The sequence below is a fragment of the Euleptes europaea genome, chromosome 1 (assembly GCF_029931775.1).
Source record: "Euleptes europaea isolate rEulEur1 chromosome 1, rEulEur1.hap1, whole genome shotgun sequence".
NCBI lineage: Eukaryota > Metazoa > Chordata > Lepidosauria > Squamata > Sphaerodactylidae > Euleptes > Euleptes europaea.
The window spans coordinates 112,611,187-112,631,328 of NC_079312.1; the positions used below are offsets into that span (position 1 = coordinate 112,611,187).

At 43.1% G+C, this 20,142-nt stretch overlaps 1 protein-coding gene across 1 annotated transcript in view; it reads right to left on the minus strand.

The window, feature by feature from the left end:
- GABRA6 (gamma-aminobutyric acid type A receptor subunit alpha6) overlaps nucleotides 1-20,142 on the minus strand; it is a 48,115-nt gene that overhangs the window by 17,041 nt on the left and 10,932 nt on the right. The window contains exon 6 of the mRNA XM_056852103.1: nucleotides 19,371-19,630. Coding sequence (XP_056708081.1) covers nucleotides 19,371-19,630 — 260 coding nt within the window. The remainder of the gene's footprint in view (nucleotides 1-19,370; nucleotides 19,631-20,142) is intronic.

Genomic DNA, 20,142 nt, shown 5'->3' on the forward strand with positions numbered 1-20,142 from the left:
ATACACACATATGTAACCAAATACAATTCGTTTAGAATAATTTAACAAATAGGTTAAAAATCTTAGGAACCTACAACCAGGTAGGCACCGGTAACTTAAAAAACAATTCTATATGAATTGTATTGGTTACATATATATGTGTGTGTGTGTGTGCGCGCATGTTATGACTTGTTTTTATTCTGTAAGTGTATTTTCCTTGATTACAATAGATCCCTTGACAAAGCTATAGGCGAAACGTGTCGGAATCAGGAAGTAACAATAAAGCATTTACTCAACACGTTGATTCTTTTTTCTGCTTGCTAGTTTAACATGGGACATTATTGATAGACCTATCCTCCTCAAGTCTTTTATCCCATTCTTAAGCATTCTATGTTGGTGGAAACTATGATACTTTGTGAAAGTGAATCTCGAGAGCCAGCATGATACAGTGGTTAAGAGCGGTAGTTTGGAGCAGTGGACTCTAACCTGGAGAACCGGGTTTGATTCTCCACTCTTCCACATGAGCAGCGGATGCTAATCTGGTGAACTGGGTTGGTTTCCCCACTCCTACACATGAAGCCAACTGGGTGACCTTGGGCTAGTCAAAGCTCTCTTAGAGCTCTCTCAACCCCACCAGGGTTTTTGTTGTGGGGAGGGGAAGGGAAGGTGATTGTAAGCCAGTTTGATTCACCCTTAAGCGATAGAGAAAGTTGGCATATAAATACCAACTCTTCTTCTTCTCATAACCTAGCTACGTATTACATGAAGAAGTGTGCCTTTTTGATTGTCCTGATCCATTTTACAATCAGTTTCACTGGTTGATTTGGGAGAGGGAGAGGGACAAGGAGAGAGAGGGGGAGGGAGAGGGACAAGGAGGAGGGGGAGAGAGGGAGAGAGAGTATCAAGCCACTTAAGATAGTATGACCTGCTAAGCAATTCTTCTGTCTTTTGACAGTTCAAGGTGGAAATTCTTGCATTTGAATGGACCAATCCACCAACTGAATGGCCATCATGGAGATCTTCCCCACCTGCATTAGCCCATACCAAAAGAATAACAACCGTTAGTTGCTCTTCCCACCATGGTGTTTCCAGTGCCATAACGTAGGCTGCAGCAAAACCTTTGCTTGTATGCCCTGTAGGGCAGGACAGGGAGTGGATAGTGACAGCACCTTAGAGTCAACTACATTTGCCACTTTACCCATTATAAGAAGTTTTACTGCCAGCAGCACAACGCAAGGACTAGGCTTGGCCTGTGCACATTGGCACACAGGATTGAGAGATGAGAGGAAAAGATTCCCAGGCATTTCCTGTTCCCATGATAGCTAGCTCACCTGTTCTGCAAACTAGGGGAGTGAAAGAGAAAGAAGCAGAGGTTTACATCTTCCACCAATGATCACAAAGAGCAAACATACATATGCACACACTTAGAATATGTGAGACATCTGCAATAATGAATGACTGGATCTTTTCTCTAGCTGTTTTCATAAGTTCATCTTCAGTACATGCTCAAAATACACGTCCCTTTCAAACAAAATTGTGATCGGAAGGATCACATGTAGCATGGTCTCCTGGTAAGAATGGTAAAACGTAATGGCTGAAAAGGTCTTAAGACAAAAGAGAACAACTCAGCCAGGAAATGAAACCTGCTATATTATATTAAAAATCACTGTAAATGTAGAGGGATCTAATAAATATAAATATCCCCTTTCACATATAAAGGCAGGTAACAAAAGTAGAGCAAGGAGAACTAACCCCACTCTACACACACACCTTACCTTGCTGTATTCCAGTTTTGAAGAAGTTTCTCCCAGCCAGTTTCTGATATGGGATTTGAAAAGCAGCCAGTCTGAGAGAAAAATGCTTAAAAAACAAGGTAAGGCATGGAATTGCATGGTTTGACCCCTCACCACCATGAGCCACTTTTGTAAAAACAAGGGGGGAACCTTATACCTAATTTGAGGATCCTGGAGAAAGAAAATCTCACTGCCAATTTATGCCTGCCTGTGCCCAATCTGCAAGTGAAAATTTTAATTGCCTATAGAACTAGTATGCTTTCTGCTATCTGCCTGAATTTGGGAACAAAGATCCATTGTATGAGCACTATAATCTCTGAGACTTTCTCAGGGAGCGGTTGTGAAAATTACGCTCGGAAATATATTTTCCACTGCAACTAAGGTGAACAACTATCAGATTCATGTCCGTTCCCCCAATACTGAGCAATACCACTCAAGTTTCTATAACAACAAATGACCCAAAATTAATTCTGATTTGTGTGTGTGCTCTCTGCTTTTTCATCCGTGACTCTTCCAAAACTTCCCTCATCTTCAGATATACAATCTAAATTTATTAAAGGACAGGCCATAGTCATTTATTCTTCTAACCAATGTCCACAACAGTACAATTCTAGGAAGAGATGCTATATAACCTCATTAACTTTAATGGAATTTAATGGGAAACATCTAGAATAAACTGAAAAAATTGTCTTGGAGGAAAAAAAATTAAGATAATCCTTTTCTATACACTACATTAAAAATTTGGAATAAATGCAAAAATAAATTAATTCTAGAAATATCCTTGCTGCTTCCATTTACACTACATCCCAATTTTTTCTTATGTAGACAAGCCAGAGAAATATGTTAAATGGAAAGAAAAGGGGATTTACAGAATGAGAGACTTTTATGAAAGCAGAACTCCTCTAACTGTAGTACAAGTACAATTAAAAGAAAAGCTACAAGAAGTATCAATAAATTCAATTCTTTTTCATCAATTACACTACCTAAATATGAATCCTACAGTAAGGCAAAGAATAACCAGAAAGGTGATGAAATTTGAATAGATCCTAATGGAACACATGAACAGCGCAAATGAATTGATTTCCAAAATATATTCCCATTTAATTAAGACAGACACAAGTATGTCATATGGACTGAAAACAATATCGAAAGATGATATTGGGATAAAAATTGAATGAAATATATGGAATAAATTATGGATGCCTCAAACAAGGAAAACTATATCAACAGTCCTTAGGGAGAATTCTTTGAAACTACTACACCAATGGTATATTACTCCGGTGCATCGTGCAACAACAATAAGTAATAATACATAATGTTGGAGAAATTGCAACCCGCAAGACATATATATCCACATGTGGTGGACATGCCCTTTAGTATCAACAGTTTTAGGAACAATATTTACAGAAAGGACAAACATTATGCATCAAATCATCCATGCTATACCAGCACTGGCTCTGTTAACAATCTGGGGAGAACAAAATGGAAAAGCGGCATCCAAGGGATTAATAGTGTTTATGTTGATGGAAGCCTACAGGGTATTAGCAAAATGTTGGGAAACCGCAGAACTTTAAACATAACATTCCTGGTATTCCGAACTATGGCAAATGGCTATGGCAGAAAAATTGACACATCAACTTAGAGTAGTCAAAGGTAAAGCTAAAATATGAGATTTCTATGAAATGTGACATGATTTTATTTCATACACGAATCAGAAAGGTATCCAACATCTATCTAAGTCCTTCCTCAGATTATGGAAAAGGAATTAAGCACAAAATATATAAAGATTTTTTTAAAAATCCCTAGTGCTATTAATGAATTCTTCTATCTGTATTTGTAAGATAAATGGAAAAATGTGTTAAATACTAAGCCCTCTATCAATCTGATTCAACATTATGTATTTTTTGTATTTTTTTCTATGTTTGTATTTTTAAGGGTTTTTTGTTATTGTTTTTTGTTTGGGTGGTGGTTTTCAGTTTGAAAAATTAATTAAAACATTTTAAAAAACTTTAATGGATTTGGAATGGTGTAACTCTGCTTAGAATTGCACTGTACATGTGGGAAAGGAACTCTGGCAATAGCATCTCTTAATGCTAATTTCACCAACGCTAGCAGCCAGAGAACATGGCTTGGATACATAGGATCTTGGCAGGTAAACAGCTTTTCTGCACTCTTTTAAAAAGATGCATTGTCTTTCTGTGCTACTGTAGTCTTGAGAAAGCAATATGTAAAATATGCACAATCCAAGCCCATACATCTCTTTCTTGGCTTGCTTTCCTTGTCTGAGTTATTTACATGAGTAAATTGAGTTATTTGTCCCCCTGGGGGGGCAAAAGGGCTTAGGAGGCGGAATGATCCTGGCACCAGTGCAAATGCCACGTGCGCTGTGGAAACGTGCACTTGTGCTGGGCCACAAGCTGGGGAGTGGCGTAGTAGCGCCATGCATGGGTACCGGCACAGCCATGGTGGCAGCGTACCTCCAGCACAGGGGCTCGTGCCAGCGCCATAGGGGGCATTCCCAGGGGTGAGACTGACATCAGTCAGCTCCTTGAACCCTTTCGCCCCAGGAACGCTCCCTTTTGCCAGCGCAAACTTATGCCAGAAAAATGGTAGCTCTGCCCATGAAACTGCATACAGCAGTTTCATAGGAATTGGAGGAGTGTTCCTATCCGACTTGCTGGCTGCAGCGCAGGAAGCTTCTGAAAAGGTGGCACGGCTGCGCCATGGCTGCATCATCCCTGGCTGCAGTGCAACTACCCCCCTCTTAGGACTGCGCTGCTTATGTCATGTTTATATCTATATCTGGAACTCTATTTTATGTTATTTCTTATGTGGTCAATCCAAAATAAATGCAGCATTTAAATGCAGTTTGGGTTGTTTGGGACTCCCAGTTTAACTGGGAAATTTGTGAAGCTGTTCAAAGAAGAGTAAAAATATTCCTTCTGTGTACTTTACAGTAAGAGTTGATGTTCTATTTTAGTAGAAAAGAGCAAGAGTACAGACAAACACAGCTCCCCATCCTGTTCTATTTTAATATGTGCTGCTATGGCCACAACACATAACAATGCCATGCAAATGCCAAGTATGAAATATTTCTTTTTCTTTCTTTCTTTCTTTCTTTCTTTCTTTCTTTCTTTCTTTCTTTCTTTCTTTCTTTCTTTCTTTCTTTCTTTCTTTCTTTCTATCTATCTATCTATCTATCTATCCGCACACACGCACGCACGCTTAAAACCAGAAATACTTTTCTGTATAAATTCAGCATTTCCTTTTGTGATTCCCATTCTTGAAGCCTAGTTTGTAAAAAATTAGGAAGCAATGACTTTATAGAGTCAAATGTTCCCTTGCTGGCATAATGAAATTGGATGCAGGAAAATGTTAACTTTACAGTGTGTATAAATCTAAAGATAAATAAAATATGTCTTTATTAATTATTAAAATGATATGCCACTAGTTAACTTAATGGTTTTTAAGGCAGGTTCCTGATAAAATCCAGTTATTAACAAGCATTATTAATGCATCAAACAACAGTTAACACAGCTTTATCATTAAAACCAGCACACAATATACAACCACAATTTAAAAAATCCAAGCATAAAGCTTGGGTGAGCAAAAAAGTTTGTTTTGAGGTCTAAAACTAGAAGACTATAAACTTAGAAGACTATGCACAAAGTAAACATCTGTGGAAAAAGGAGCACCTGAGTCAAAATGCTATAATAGAAAAGCACCTATCTCAGGTGACTATACGCCTTACCACTGAATGTAGAGGCAACTGTAGAAGGTCTCCAGACAAGATCTTAATTTTCTAGCATAGTTATGTGAAAGCAAACAAGCCTTTAATTTCATTGGCTACAGATAATTTAGGGCTCTGCATATCAGGACCAGCATTTTGAATTGTGTTTGGTAAGATGTAATCCCAGTAACTAGTACCCATCAATAGCCTTGTCAATACATTTTGAACCAACTGAAGCTTCTCAATTAGAGCCACTTAGACCCAGGTGGGGGCAGGGGATCTCCCACCCCCAGGTTCCAGTGCCTACTGTAACTCTGAGCAGAAGTGGGAGAATTTAAAAAAATCAGCATCAAACATTCTTACTGGAAGTGACAAAGGATAGCTCTAGGAATCACTGGAAACCCTATGGTTTGCCACTTCCAAGGTAGCTCTAGGAGTCACCGGACATTAAATGGCTTTACCATTGAGTTTCCAGTGATTCATAGAGCTACTTTTGTCACTTCTGGGGTAACTCTAGGAATTGATAGAAACTCTACAGTTTTACCATAGAGTTTCTGCCAATTCCCACAGCTACCTTTCATCACTTCTGTATTGTTTTTTTTACCAAAAGTGCCACAGTGCCACACATGACACTGTGGCCCTCCCATATCCTCCCATAACCCTGGAAACCCTATTCTCAACTATTCTTGCCAGTCCCACATGGAGTTAGGGTTGCCAACCTCCAAGTGTGGCGTGGAGTTCTCCCAGAATTACAACTGATCATCTGAGAGAAATCTGAAATGCTCCATTATTGAATAAAGGGATCTGGAATTTTTTAGTACAATGTTGGAGACCCAAAAAAGTAACAGACCACTTCCAGGGTTACCATCCTCCAGGTGGGACTGGAGATCTCCCAGAATTACAACTAGTCTACAGAGATCAGTGGTGCTTTGGAGGGTGGCATTATGCCCCGCAGAAGTTCCTCCCCAGGTTCCACCGCCAAATATCCTGGAATTTTCCAACCTGAAGTTGGCAACGCTAACCATTTCTAACATTATGTGATATTCCCTTTTGCTTGTAATTCTGAAATAGTGTGTGCTCACTCAGGTTTCTGCTCTCATATGCACACAGTACAGCCAGGGGTATTCAAAACAACATCTATTTGTTGACAAGAAGGTGCTGTGATGGGAGCAACTGGTTTTGGGACAAGGGAGTTCATGCATTCTACAGCTTCCTACAAACAGAACTAAGCAGCAGAGATTCCTCCCAATGAGACTAAACCAACCCACTAGGGGTGTCACTATTCCCCACTCCCTCTGATTTTTTTAAGTTTGAGTTTAATAAACCCCGAAATTTTTGGAAAATAAAAAAAAAGCTGAATCCTTATATCAGGTTTTCCAAATATTCAAAAACTTTCAGGTTAATTTTTTTTAAATACGTGGGGCAGAGCTGAACGCAGAGCCCAGTGTTCAGTTCTGCACCACCTGCTGCCCCCAAAGTCCAGGACTTCGGAGACGGCAGTGCAAGCTGAATGCTGAGTGAGCCCAGTGTTCAGTTTGCTGTCGCTGCCTCCAAAGTCTACGTAGACTCCAGAGGCAGCCATGGCGAGGACTCAGTGAGCACGTAAGTAAGGGGGAGAGGGAGGGAAATAATGGTGGCAAGGCCAAAGCAGCCCCAAATAATGCTGGAAAAAATTGGCATTATTTGGGACCCGCTTTTTTGGCTCCCTTTATTTGCCACCATTTTTTTACCGGCTTTAGCCGAATGCACACCCCTGCAACACATATAAATATCAAGGAACAGACCATTCCATCGTATGCAATGAATACAATAATGTATACAATAAATACACCTCCCAAACTAGTTTAGTTCCTCTGGAGAAAATGGCAACTTCAGAGGGCAAACTCTATGGTATACCAAAAATTTGTACATGAAATGACTCCCCTGATCCCCACCCCTTTACCGGCACCGTCCTCATCTCCAGGAAGATCTCAGGTTGCAGTTGGCAACCCTGCTACATTGCATTTGGAGGCAGTCCAATCTGGATGACATCAGAACATGGATAACTGTGCCAGATCCTCTCTCTGAGATGCAACCAATGAATCTAGGCAAAGGCGGGCACTACAAGCTGCAGCCTCTATCTCTAAACAATGAGGTAATAGGAACCCCAAGGGGTTCTCTCTTTCAGGAAGAGTGCAACCCCCTCCAGCTGACTTTTTGATTTCTGTCTGGCCACATTATCAACTTCTCTAACCTCCTCTTTAAGCCTGCTCCAGCTGCAACTCAGCCAAGCAACAGTGACCAGCCCAAGCTCCTTTAACATAAGAAACTGGTATGCTGTCACAGTGGAATCTGATGGACATGAGCAGTTTTATCTGCAAAAAAAGGCCTAGCAAATAAGTCACAGCCAGCGTTAGAGTTAGCCAAGCTTACATCATCAAGAGCCAGATGGAGAAGCCCCCTCACCTTCCTGTCTTTAATTTAAAACGCTAGGTTTCAAAGAGGCTGATATGAATAGATACACTCTTCAGTTGCTTTTGGGGGCAATCCAAACTGCCACCATCAAATGCTGAGGTGCCAAAAAAAAAAAAAAGCCCTTTCGGAATGGTAGCCAGGCTTCAGATGAGATCCAGGCTTCGGAGCTCGTTCTCAAGGCCAAAGTTTGAAATCCCGGGGCCACCAGCTAGTCCACGTATCTGATGGCTTCTTCTGTGCACACCTGCTCGTGGTAACTACTTAACACCACTCAACTACATTTTGCATTTAGCACACTGTCAATTTGCATTTGTTCTTTGTTTTTATTATTTTTCATGCGTAGTTAATAATCTGTCTAAAGCCACGAGATCTTAACTACACACAGGCACAGACACCACATTCATAGTGGTGTGTACAAATTCTTCCATTAGTACTGCTAATCAGTGAGACATTGCGAGGTCTCATGTAATCTCTTTTATTGACAAGGTTTGTATCTTTTCTGGCTAATGCCGTAATAATAAATACCTACCTACCATTGCTAGGTCCTGCCCTCTGACATCACCAGACCCCACTCTGTAACACTGCTACCGTGTTTCCCCGAAAATAAGACACTGTCTTATATTTATTTTTCCTCAACAAGACACACTATGCCTTATTTTCGGGGGATGTCTTATTTTTTTATTACCATGAGTACGGTATGTGTCCTGAGTCCGCGACCTGGGGCGGACCCTCGGGACTGCACCTCGCCCCCACCGCGACACGGGGGGACCCTCCGGGAGAACCCCAATGCCTGGAGAGGCAACCCCACTTACCAGGCCGGGGGGAAGAGGAGGCGAGGGCGGCCGAGCCCGCCGGATGCAGAGCCGGAGGGGGAAATGGGGGGAGGCCAAGTGCCGACCTTGCACCTCGGGGAGGCAACCCCACTTACCAGGCCGGGGGGAAGAGGAGGCGAGGGCGGCCAAGCCCACCGGCGGCGCAGGTGGATGCAGAGCCGGAGGGGGAAACGGGGGGAGGCCAAGCGCCGACCTTGCACCTCGGGGGGAAGTGGGCCGGCCCAAGGCAAACGCCACGGGTCCTGAGGGTGGGGGGGACAACCCGGGGGACCCGACAGAGGCAAAAGCTTGGCCCCGCGTTCCAGCGGGGGAGCGGGAGTCCACCGCGAGTGGCGGCAGATCGCGGGGGGAGCCGTCGGTGGGAGAGGGGAGTGGGGAGAAGACGGGGAATGGGAGTGATCGCCCCCTGGGAGGTCGGGGCCCGAGCGTGGGAACAGGGGAAGACTGAGCCCAACGGCCCACGGAGGGCGGGGCTCAGGGGAGTTTAGTCTCTCTCTAGCCACGCCTATCACTATGTCTTATTTTCGGGGTATGGCTTATATTGTGCAAATGCTTGGAAATCCTGCTACGGCTTATTTTATGGGTATGTCTTATTTTCGGGGAAACACGGTAGATCCTCCACCATGAGTCTCCATGGGATACTGTGGGCTACAATTCTACTTTCTGTACATTTGTATTCCACTGGGGGCCAAAAAGTTGATACTTAAAATATAATCAGGATCATCAAGATGGTAAGAGTTTGGAACACTATATCTCCCAATACTATAGTAGTTGCCTCTAGTAGTTGCCTCCATTAGAGGAAGGTGTAACATTCAAAACATTTTATACAGTACTTAGAAAACACACTGACAGCCAAAAACGTGTGGTCCTTCAACATACATCATCTGCCTGATCTGGAAGTGCATGATTTTGACATATACTGGCCTCCTTTCATGGGACTAAATTGATATGAACTGCTTTGGGTTCCCATTGAGGAGAAAGGTTAGGTATAAATAAGGTCAATAAATAATAAATAGAGCGGACGATGGGGGGGAGGGGCAGATAAAGTTGGCTGGTGGGAAAGAAGGAAGCAGAGAAGGGTGTGGATATGGAGGTTGCCAGGAGAAAGGAAACAGGAAATAATTTGGGAAGGGGAACTCAGGGGGAAATTAGGTGCGCACTGCAAGTTCTTCTATATTCCCCATGATGCCACTAGGCCCAGCCTGGCTGCCAGAACAGCACAACTCGGCCATAGCTCTCCCGGGAGAGGCTGCCAGAAAGATGGAAGGAGGGAATGCTGAAGACAGGGAAGCAGATAAAGATAAGATGGCTGGTGGATTGGAAGGAAAAAAGGAAGCCAGAAAAGGGGAGAAGCTAACAGGGGCTTTCAGGGGTAATCCTTAGCAGAGTTATAGCCTTCCAAATCCATTGATTTAGGATTGCGCTGCAAGTCTTTTGGTTACTTCCATATAAGGATATATGATAAAACTTTTGCTGTTTGAATAGGACAGGTAAAATAATAAAACACAACAAATAAACAACTGTGAAGAATTTAATGCTGGGGATCAGTGAAATTGTCTACCTGACTGGTCCTTGCATTTCTGTATTAGTTAGCATCTCTGTTACCAGTTTTGGAAAAGAATAGAATTTTGGTTTCGAAAAAGTTGCCTGGTTCATTGGTCTGAATCCTTGTAAGCCTGTTCAAGTTACCCAGAGTATACTGATATCGGAGGACCAGACTTGGGAGCGTGAATCATATTCAACTGTATTACATCTGCAAACCACTGAGCCTTGCTCTTAAGCCTTGCTCTATGAGAAGCAGCCTGTAGAAAGCAACAAACTACCGAGGCAAAAATGGAACAACTATCTATCACAAGAAATTGCCTCTCCCAAGGTTGTATGGCTTTCTCAAAACTAATTGGAGGTAACATTTTAAAGCAGAAGTGTGTAAATTGGACTCAGATGGCATTTGTATTGCAGGGAGGGTTACTAAAGATCACTGAGGTCCTGAAATATTGCTCTGAAAAGCACAGCTCAGTAGTGTAAACAAAATCCACGGACACATCCCAGGGATAACCTTTGCTGTACATAAACTATTGAAGTGAGTTTCAGAGGGTAGCCATGTTTGTCTGCAGTAGAACAGTTAGATTTGAGAATCGAGTCCAATAGCATCTTAGAGACCAACAAGATTTTTGGGATACAAGCTTTAGCGAATCAAAGCTCTGAAAATACCAGAAAATCTTGTTAGTCTTGGAGGTGCTACTGGACTCAGATATGGCTTTCTGTTGAAGTGAATGGCCTCGCTCACAAGGGTAGACATTCCCATGGGGAACGTAAGTTCATGTATCGTTTCGGTTCTAACTAATGTATTAGTTCATATATAACAGATACATTGTAGATCATGGCACTTACATAGATGTGAGGGAGGGAATCATGGCCAAATTACTCATATGGATTCTGAAGTAACATTGTTTCTTTCCCACAAAAAAAGCATAAATTCAGATAATCACATAAGAAGGTGTTAGTTTGTGAGATCAAACAACATGAAAACTAGACCACAAGTTTAATAGTTATGGATATGAGAGGAGATTCCTTTCTGATAGAAAGGCACCTGAAAGCAGCCTTCTGCTGAGTAAGACCATTGGTCTATTAAGGGCAGTATTACCTATTCTAACTGGCAGCAGGTCTCAGTCAGAGGTCTTTCTCATCACCCACTACCTGATCTGCATGGCAAGCAGATCCTCTACCACTGAACCATGACTCCTCTCTTTATATACACCCTTTAAACATACAATGGGGCATGCAAGGTGCTCTCAAAGAAGCAACCTCTCTGAGCATGAAATTCAAGTTGGTACAATATCAGAAACTGAAAGTCTGAACAGTTCCTTAGCTTGGAACATATCTTTTGAGTGTAAAGCTTCCATTTTAAGAAACGTATTATGATTGAATCTTTGGTTGGTTTGTCCTGTTTGTATAGGTTTCATTGCTCATGCAGAGATCTTGTCAATTTAGGATTATGATCCTGGTGCCACAAATTACATGCACCATCCAATCCTATCCATTTTTATATCCCACTGAGTTCGGTGGGCTCACTCCCAAATAAACATTCACCAGTTCCAGCCTCAGTCACTGGAATGGCCATCCCGAAACCTGCCTGTTCATTTCTGCTGGATCATGTTATAGTTGTAACCTTAATTTGCTCTTACACTCTGTACCTAATAAGCAATATGATACAAACAAATCAAATGGTATTTCAGCCATATCTACTGAGCCCTTCTCAAATGTCATGACATTTTTAAAAAGTCATATTGCATTTTCTGAACATTAATAAGTGTATTACGTGTGCCAATTGTATCTAGCAACAGCGCTGGAACAAGCTCGCCAAGGCCTGACAGCCATTTTCCTGCTCCTTGGATGCCTTTACTGGACATTGAACTTGGAGGGTGCATGCTTTTTTATACTACATTCTAAAGGCACTGAACGTTCAACTCCCTGACTACATTAATCTAAGCTAGGGATGCTGAGGATTTTGCCGCAAACATGTTCAACTGTCAGTTTTAGTGATCAGATGTGAGCTGATCACTTTGTCTGTTTGGTTCATGTTAAGCAGCTGTGAACCCATGCCGATCCAGTAGTAATTGGGCTTTCCCAAAATTGTACATGCACAAAGATGTTGCTGATTTAAACTGATCAATGACCATTAGTGTCACGAAGGACTACTTAGATTGGTGGTACTCACATTTACAACTACCATCAATCAAAAAAGCTACATTTAGTCCTGAACCTCAGGAAGCCCCATGGCTTATCTGTTCTTCTGGCAATGGCTGTGTCAAGGTGGGAACTATCTACCAACCACAACCCCCCTGGGCACGGATCTTGCCCACTTTCTTGAAGCATGGGCCTGGTACCATATTAGAGAAGAGTGTTCAGAAGAGCCCCAGGTGGCATGTCAAAGATATGTGGGTCCCAAGCCACTAAATGTCACTGACTTAGACAAACACCATAGAGTAGGATTTTATTAACATACATCATCTACTTTATTTATATGATTCATGAGTGATACAATTGTCTATTTACACAATTGCCTACTGAGCAGAGCAATTACGCAGAAAAGGACGGGGTGAGGGAAATGGGCGGATCAGGTTGCGTGAGAACGCTTGTGCATGAAAAGCCAATTGTGCCATACAGCATGGTTAACAAGGAATACAATGACCATACCTACCAAACACCCACAAACAGATTAATGAACTATCAACCTGTCAGATAGGGCTTCTGACAGCTCTGTCCCCAAACAAGATGGTTTCCCCATAAACAAGATGGAGTTCTCCGTGTACTCCTTCCTCCCCCGTTTTGCACACGAGCTCCGGCCAGGGATTTATAATTGTACAACCCAATCACAGAAAAATCAGGTTTCTGCAACCAGCAAACAGGACGTGTGCCTAACTGGCGGGTGTTCAGGCACCCCTGGCCTAGGCTTGTGTAAGAATGTTGTTAAAACACAGGCATGATTATCAGCTAAATGCCCTGAGGGCACTTTAAGTTTAAAGCCAATATCTGGTATTCATGAAATTAGCACATTTTATTTATCTATCTCATCTGATTTCCCCCATATCCATAGGAGATAAATTATCAGGGCCAGATCGTATAGTTAGCAAAAAGTAATAAAGCTTTTCCTAGAATGTATTTCTTCAGATTGGGGACAGGTAAGGTTGTATGTCTGAATGCTCCACCGTGGGAAGAAAACGTCCCTGAATACAGAAGACTATTACAACAGAGAGAGATGGAGTGCTGTTTTTCTCCCTGATATGCAATTTTTCTATGTACCGGTATAGGGCAGGAAGCTTTTCACAAAGAGTTCAAACATGTTACCCTTCATCTGCAATCTGGTACGGGACAGTCCAGAGAAAGTGTTACTGTTTGGTTTATGTGATGAAAGCACAAACTGGCCCAGAGTATGGTGCAACCAATCACTCTGGCTTCAGGAAATACAAAGGTGCAGGAGTCAGCTAAAAAGTATACACATTAGGGAGTCCCATTGCCCTGCTCCCTTTTTTTTTTAAAACCATGTAACTTCCAGTAAAAAAAATGGAAGTGACACAGAGTAGCTCTAGGAATCACCAGAAACTCTACGGTTCCCCAAGAGATGTCACTTCCTTTTTTGTATGTCACTTCCTTTTTTGTTGGAAGTGACATGGCAGTGCAACCGGTATTGTGTCCCCCCACATCCCCGCCCAACCGCCTGCCGGTTGCCAAACACTGTGTGGTACCACTGTGTTGTTAACCCTGCGGGTCCTTAAAAGAGTTCCGCAGGGCCTGTAAGACAGAACTATTGCACCAGGCCTACAACTGAGGGCAGCCGCAAGGGTCATTCTGTGCTGGCCTCCCTATCCCCCCTCCCTTTGTTATCATCATTGACTTTGCTTCTGCATGGATTGAGGGGGCCCTGCCCACTTATAGCCTCGCAGCGAATGTACTACAGTATTATGTGCCATCTATGGTTTTAATAGTCAGAAATGGTTACAACATGTTTTATTGCTAATTGTTTCATTGATATATTTATATTGAATGTTGATTTTATGGTTGTTATCTGCCCTGAGCCTGGTCTTGGCTGGGGAGGGCGGGTTATAAATTGAAATAATAAATAAATAAAATAATACACAGGATCATCATGGCTTTTTTTTTTAAAGGACAGAGGCTCTGTGGATTCAACAGCTGCCTAACCGGCACGTATCCAGATAAAGCCTTGAATGCACATGCACTCTCTATGAACATGCAGAGATGGTGAAAGCTTCATTTATTTGTGGCCTGCAGCAGGTTTTAAAGCCACAGAACCGCTTCCATCAAAGAGTCAGCAACCCTCCATGGGAACTTGAAGAACAAGGGGAACAGTCTGCATGTCTCTATTGTGCGTATAGTTGCTGAAGTGTAGGAGGTCAGCCATGTGTTTGATGATCAATCTGTGTAGGTTTTTCTAAAACTGAAACTGTTGTTTAGTCATATATTTGCTATCTCCAGGAACGATGGCTAACAGCAGGAGCATTATGAAAGTGGGAGAGACTGGGGAGGGAAGTAGGATATATACTGTAGGTGCTGGCTCATTCCAAATCTGCCAGCTCCTCCTATCATGCAACCCTGCCACCATTCACACTGTTGTCTCATTCAACAACAATATTTTAAAGCACCATATCCTGTGTTACCTTGAAGGCAGACTTATTCTGGCATGGTCTTATCTAGGCAAAGAGAGATACATCTCATCCTTAGCCTATTGTTATGCACATAGCTATTAGTAAGAACATCACAAGAGCCCTGCTGGATCAGACTAGTGGTCCATCTAGTCTAGCGGTCCTGTCTCACACAGTAGACAAGAGCAAGAGTCCAGTAGCACCTCTTTTCTACTGCTACAGACAGACTAACCCAGCTACCCATCGTGATAACACAGTTCCTTTGGAAGGCCAACGACAGGGCATAGCGGCTGAGGGCTTCCCCTGATGTTGCCTCCTGGCACTGGTACTCAGAGGTTTGCTGCCTCTGAATGTGGAGCTGAGGGCCAATGTGGTGTAGTAATTAGCATTTCAGACTAGAACCTAAGAGATTCAGATTCAGGCATGAGATCAGCCTGTTTTCCCAGGCTTCCGAGTCAATCCCACTCGCTTCCCCTATTCTTTCCCCACCCAGCTGGTTCCCCATTCAAATGAGCCAATTAGGCTCACTCTGGGATGCCGGCCAGGGGCAGGGCTTTGCTGGTGGACCTCGGCTCTGCAGTTTTCAGTATGGTCCACCAGCAGAGTATTTAACAAGCTGTGCCTCGCCATTCCCGCAGTTGCCTTTCAGCTTTGACCCATGCTCCCTCCCTGTATTCTGATGTTTTTCTGTTATGTTTGTCATCTTCTGTCACAACTTGTTGGCGGTGTTTGCATGGGGTCTGATCCGTTTGAGGGAAAAGCCGCCTGCGTGACCCCTTAAGGGATTTGGGGGGAGATGTTGCAGGGGACATGCCCACCTTGAGGGCTGTCAGGGCATCCTCCTTCCAAGTAGCAGGGAAAATCACCAAGTGGCTCAAGCCCCGGTGGAGTACCACATATTGCCATCCCATGCTACTTCCCAGCAGATGGGCTGAAAGTAGGAGGTCTATCATCAGTCAGCAGGTGGGTAGGCCGATGCCATGGATCCAGCCCCTATGCTACACCATAAGAATATAAGAAAGGCCATGCTGGATCAGACCAAAGTCCATCAAGTCCAGCAGTCTGTTCACATACTGGCCAACCAGGTGCCTCTAGGAAGCCCCAGGCTCTTTTCAGCTGTAACCAATAAAGCTGTGTCTGTTTTTACTCTGTGTACTCGTTTTCCTCGCTGTGTGTGTGTGTGTGGGGGGTGTTACTATTTTGGTCCTGCTGTCCTCTTCCCCCATTTAGTGCTGGGTTGGCAATTAAAGATTCCTGGGGTTTTCCCACACCCCTTTTACCCCAGGAATGTGTCGTTTTTCAGGCATAGAGTTATGCCTGCCAAATCAGTGGCGTAGCCCCATGAAACTTATCAGGGAGTTTCACAGGAGCTTTGTAAAAGTTCATTTTTAATTATTTTTTTCTGGCCAGGAAGCCACTCAAGAGGCGGTGAGATGGTGCTGTGTCCAGCCTCAACCAACTACCCCCTCTTCAGGGATGGGCTGTATATGTAGTTAAATCAGTAAAAGAAGTATTGCATATATTCCCATTCACACACACATACACCCAAAAATGGAGAGGGGGGGACATTTTTTACTTCGTACTTCAAAATTTCTGGAAATTTTTCATCTCTAGTCAAAACAAGCCTAGCCTAAATGCCATCATGAGTAGGCTTCTGACTCCATAAAGTTCAAGGAACACAGCTTTACAAACCACAAAAATTATGCAGAAAAACACACCTATTGAATTTCATCCTGTCTAGCAGATAGCTGTTAAAACAGAACCCCTACGAAAACAAGTATCGATCTAAATATGTTGGCTAGACCAAACTGAGTTCAACATGTGGTAAAACATGTTACTTATCATGCTTTCAGCTTCCACCTCAATAACCCTCTGTAAGCAGGGAAAGACCCCAAGGAACATGAATATATATAAAACCTACACGTAGGATTACTAGACTCCAGGATTTGTCTTGAATCTATCCATCAACGGCCAATTAATGATCACGAGTTCTAGCATCATGATGGGAGAAAACGTTCTCTAAATCACTCTCTCTATGTCATGCATTTTATAGACATCTGTCATGTCACCTGTTTCCTTTTTTCAAAATTAGTGAGTCTCAAATACTTTCACCTTCGCTCCTAAGAAAGTGCTCTAACCTCTTCATTGTTTTGATTACACTTTCTGCTTTATGTCCAGATATTTTTTGAAAAGGGGGCCAAGAGAACTCTGCACTATATTCCAAATGAGACTGTACCATAGATCTTGCCAGGTGTTCAGTGTGTAGAAAGAACACATATGCAATATGTAAGGGGCCAAAGAAAAGCAGGATGAATTGCCATACATTCCCTAGGACTGGGGCACTGAACATTTTTTTACCTTTTCATGGTTCTCTGAGTGCTCTTTCTAGGAACTCTTTTTTAAGGGTTTTCTTACAATGGTACTTGTAAAAGCAGGTTGACCTGACTCAGAAAAGACCAGAGGGTCCTTCCCTCTTCATCATGGACAATTAGGGTTGGGAAATACCTAGGGGTGAAGCCTGAGGAGGGTGGGGTTTGGAGAGGGAAGGGACTTCAATGCCAGAGAGTCCAATTGCAAAGCGGCCATTTTCTCCAGGGGAACTGATCTCTGTCGCCTGGAGATCAGTTGTAATAGCGGGAGATCTCCAGCCACCACCTGGAGGTTGGCAACAGTATGGACAACCTACTTTTACTTTAATAGTTATGTAGAAGAGGAAAACCCAGAAATGCAGGAGCCGTGTCCTGTTTAGCTGAAGTAAAGGGAAGTAGACTATGACATTTAATATTTTTATAAAAGACTTGGATGATGGAATACAGAGCAAGCTAATCAAATCTGCAGATGACACCAAGTTAGGAGGGGTAGTTAATACCCCGGAGGGTAGGGTCAGAGTTCAGAATGACCTCGATAGACTGGAGAGCTGGGCCATAAGCAATAAAATGTATTTCAATAGGGAGAAGTGTAAAATACTTCACCTAGGCAGAAACAACATAAGGCACAGGTACAGGATGGGAGATAGAAAGAGATCTGGGAGTCTTAGTGGACCACAAACTGAACATGAGTCAACAGTGTGATATGGCGGCTAAGAAGGCCAATGCAATTCTGGGCTGCATCAATAGGAGTATTGTGTTTAGATCAAGGGAAGTAATACTACCACTGTATTCTGCATTGGTCAGAGCTCACTTGGAATACTGTGTCCAGTTTTGGGCTCCACAATTTAAGAAGGATGTTGACAAGTTGGAGCGTGTCCAGAGGAGGGCGACCAGAATGGTCAAAGGTCTGGAATCCATTCCTTATGAGGAGAGACTTAGGGAGTTTTTTGTTTATTTTGGAGAAGAGAAGGTTGAGGGGAGACCCGATAGCCATGTTTAAATATTTGAAGGGATGTCATGTTGATGAGGGAACTAGCTTGTTCTCTGTTGCTTCAGAGACTAGGACACGGAGTAACGGATTTAAACTAATAGAAAAGCGATTCCACCTAAACATTAGGAAGAACTTTCTGACAGTGAGGGCTGTTTGACGGTGGAATGTGCTGCCTCGGAGGGTGGTGGAGTCCCCGTCTTTGGAGGTCTTTAAGCAGAGGCTAGATGGCCATCTGTTGAGAGTGCTTTGATTGTGGGATCCTGCATGGCGGGGGGAGGGTTGCGGTAACTGGGGATGTGGGGGAAGGTAGTTGTTAATTTCCTGCATTGTGCAGGGGGTTGGGCTAGATGACCCTGGTGGTCCCTTCCAACTCTATGATTCTATGATTCTACATGATGGAACAGAGAGGAAGTCTTGGAGGGAATAAGAAACAAAATGTGTTGGAACAATAAGTCCTAACCAATAGATGCTTGAAAGCAAACAGAAAGTACTGAGGGACCGCTCACATTGTCACTGCTCTGCCACTGAACCATTCTTCAGTTGTGTTTTTGTCATGAGAGTTGCACTCCTGTGTCTTATTTTGGACTGCCACCAGCGCAGCCAAGCTTATGTGATGATGCCAAGTTTATGTAAAGTCTAATTTCCCCTTTTCCCCAATGACCCACTTATAGAATGCCAGTGAGCACTGATCCAAGAATAGCCGGCCAATGCACACTCTTGTTCCTTTGAACAGTATTCTGTGACACAGATATTCAAGAATATGTCTGTGAAACAGCCTAATCTTACAGCGTTTTCTTCCATGCAAATCTAAAAAGCTGAAAAACAACGTTGCAAATAAAATGGGCATGGAACAAGGTTTGAACCAACCATTTTAGAAATCCCTGGGCTTCCACTTTTCGTAGATCCAGCCACAACTTACTCGACTCCTAAACTGACATGCCTCAGTTACGTAACTTTTTCCCAGACTAAGATCACTTTAACATTGTTCAATTGTTTGGCATTCACTACTTTGGCTGTCTCTTCCTATGCAATGGTTATTATCAGAAATGTGAGCAATTACCGAGACTATCTCATCCTCCGCCGGTACGGTAGCTGCAGAGAGGGCGGCTGCTAGTGCGGCTGCCCTGGCTGCCTTCCTCATTGCTCTCTGAGTCTGAAGATTGGTGAAGTAGTTGACAGCCGCAAACTCGATAAGCGCAGAGAAGACAAAGGCAAAGCACACAGCGATGAACCAATCCATGGCGGTAGCGTAAGACACCTTGGGTAAAGAGTGGCGGGCGCTGATACTCAGTGTGGTCATTGTTAGGACAGTAGTAATCCCTGAAAGGAGCAGCAAACAGCAAGATGTTAGGCCCTTTGGGTATATCCTTTTTTAGGCATGCAAGCAAGCAAGCAAGCACTATCTTAGCATTACTCTCCCACATACTCTTCCAATCGGTTGGTGCCTTCCAGTTTGACACTAACCGTATTTTCTTAAGAACCTAAGAAAAGCCATGCTGGATCAGACCAAGACCCATCAAGTCCAGCAGTCTGTTCACACAGTGGCCAACCAGGAAGTGCCTCTAGGAAGCCCACAAACAAGACAACTGCAGCAGCAGCATCCTGCCTTGTGTTCCGCAGCACCTAATATAATAGGCAAGTAATCCTATTAATTTTTCATGGGGCTTGCTTCTCTAAGTCTCTTTTGGACTACAAATGTGCAGCATGACTGCAAATATGTTCAATCGGAGGTAAATGTTGTTGTGTTCAAGAGAACCTACTGCCTGGTAACAGTGCACAGAACTGGAGCCACGCTGTGCAATTCTAAGTTTGTCTAACAGAAATAATTTCCA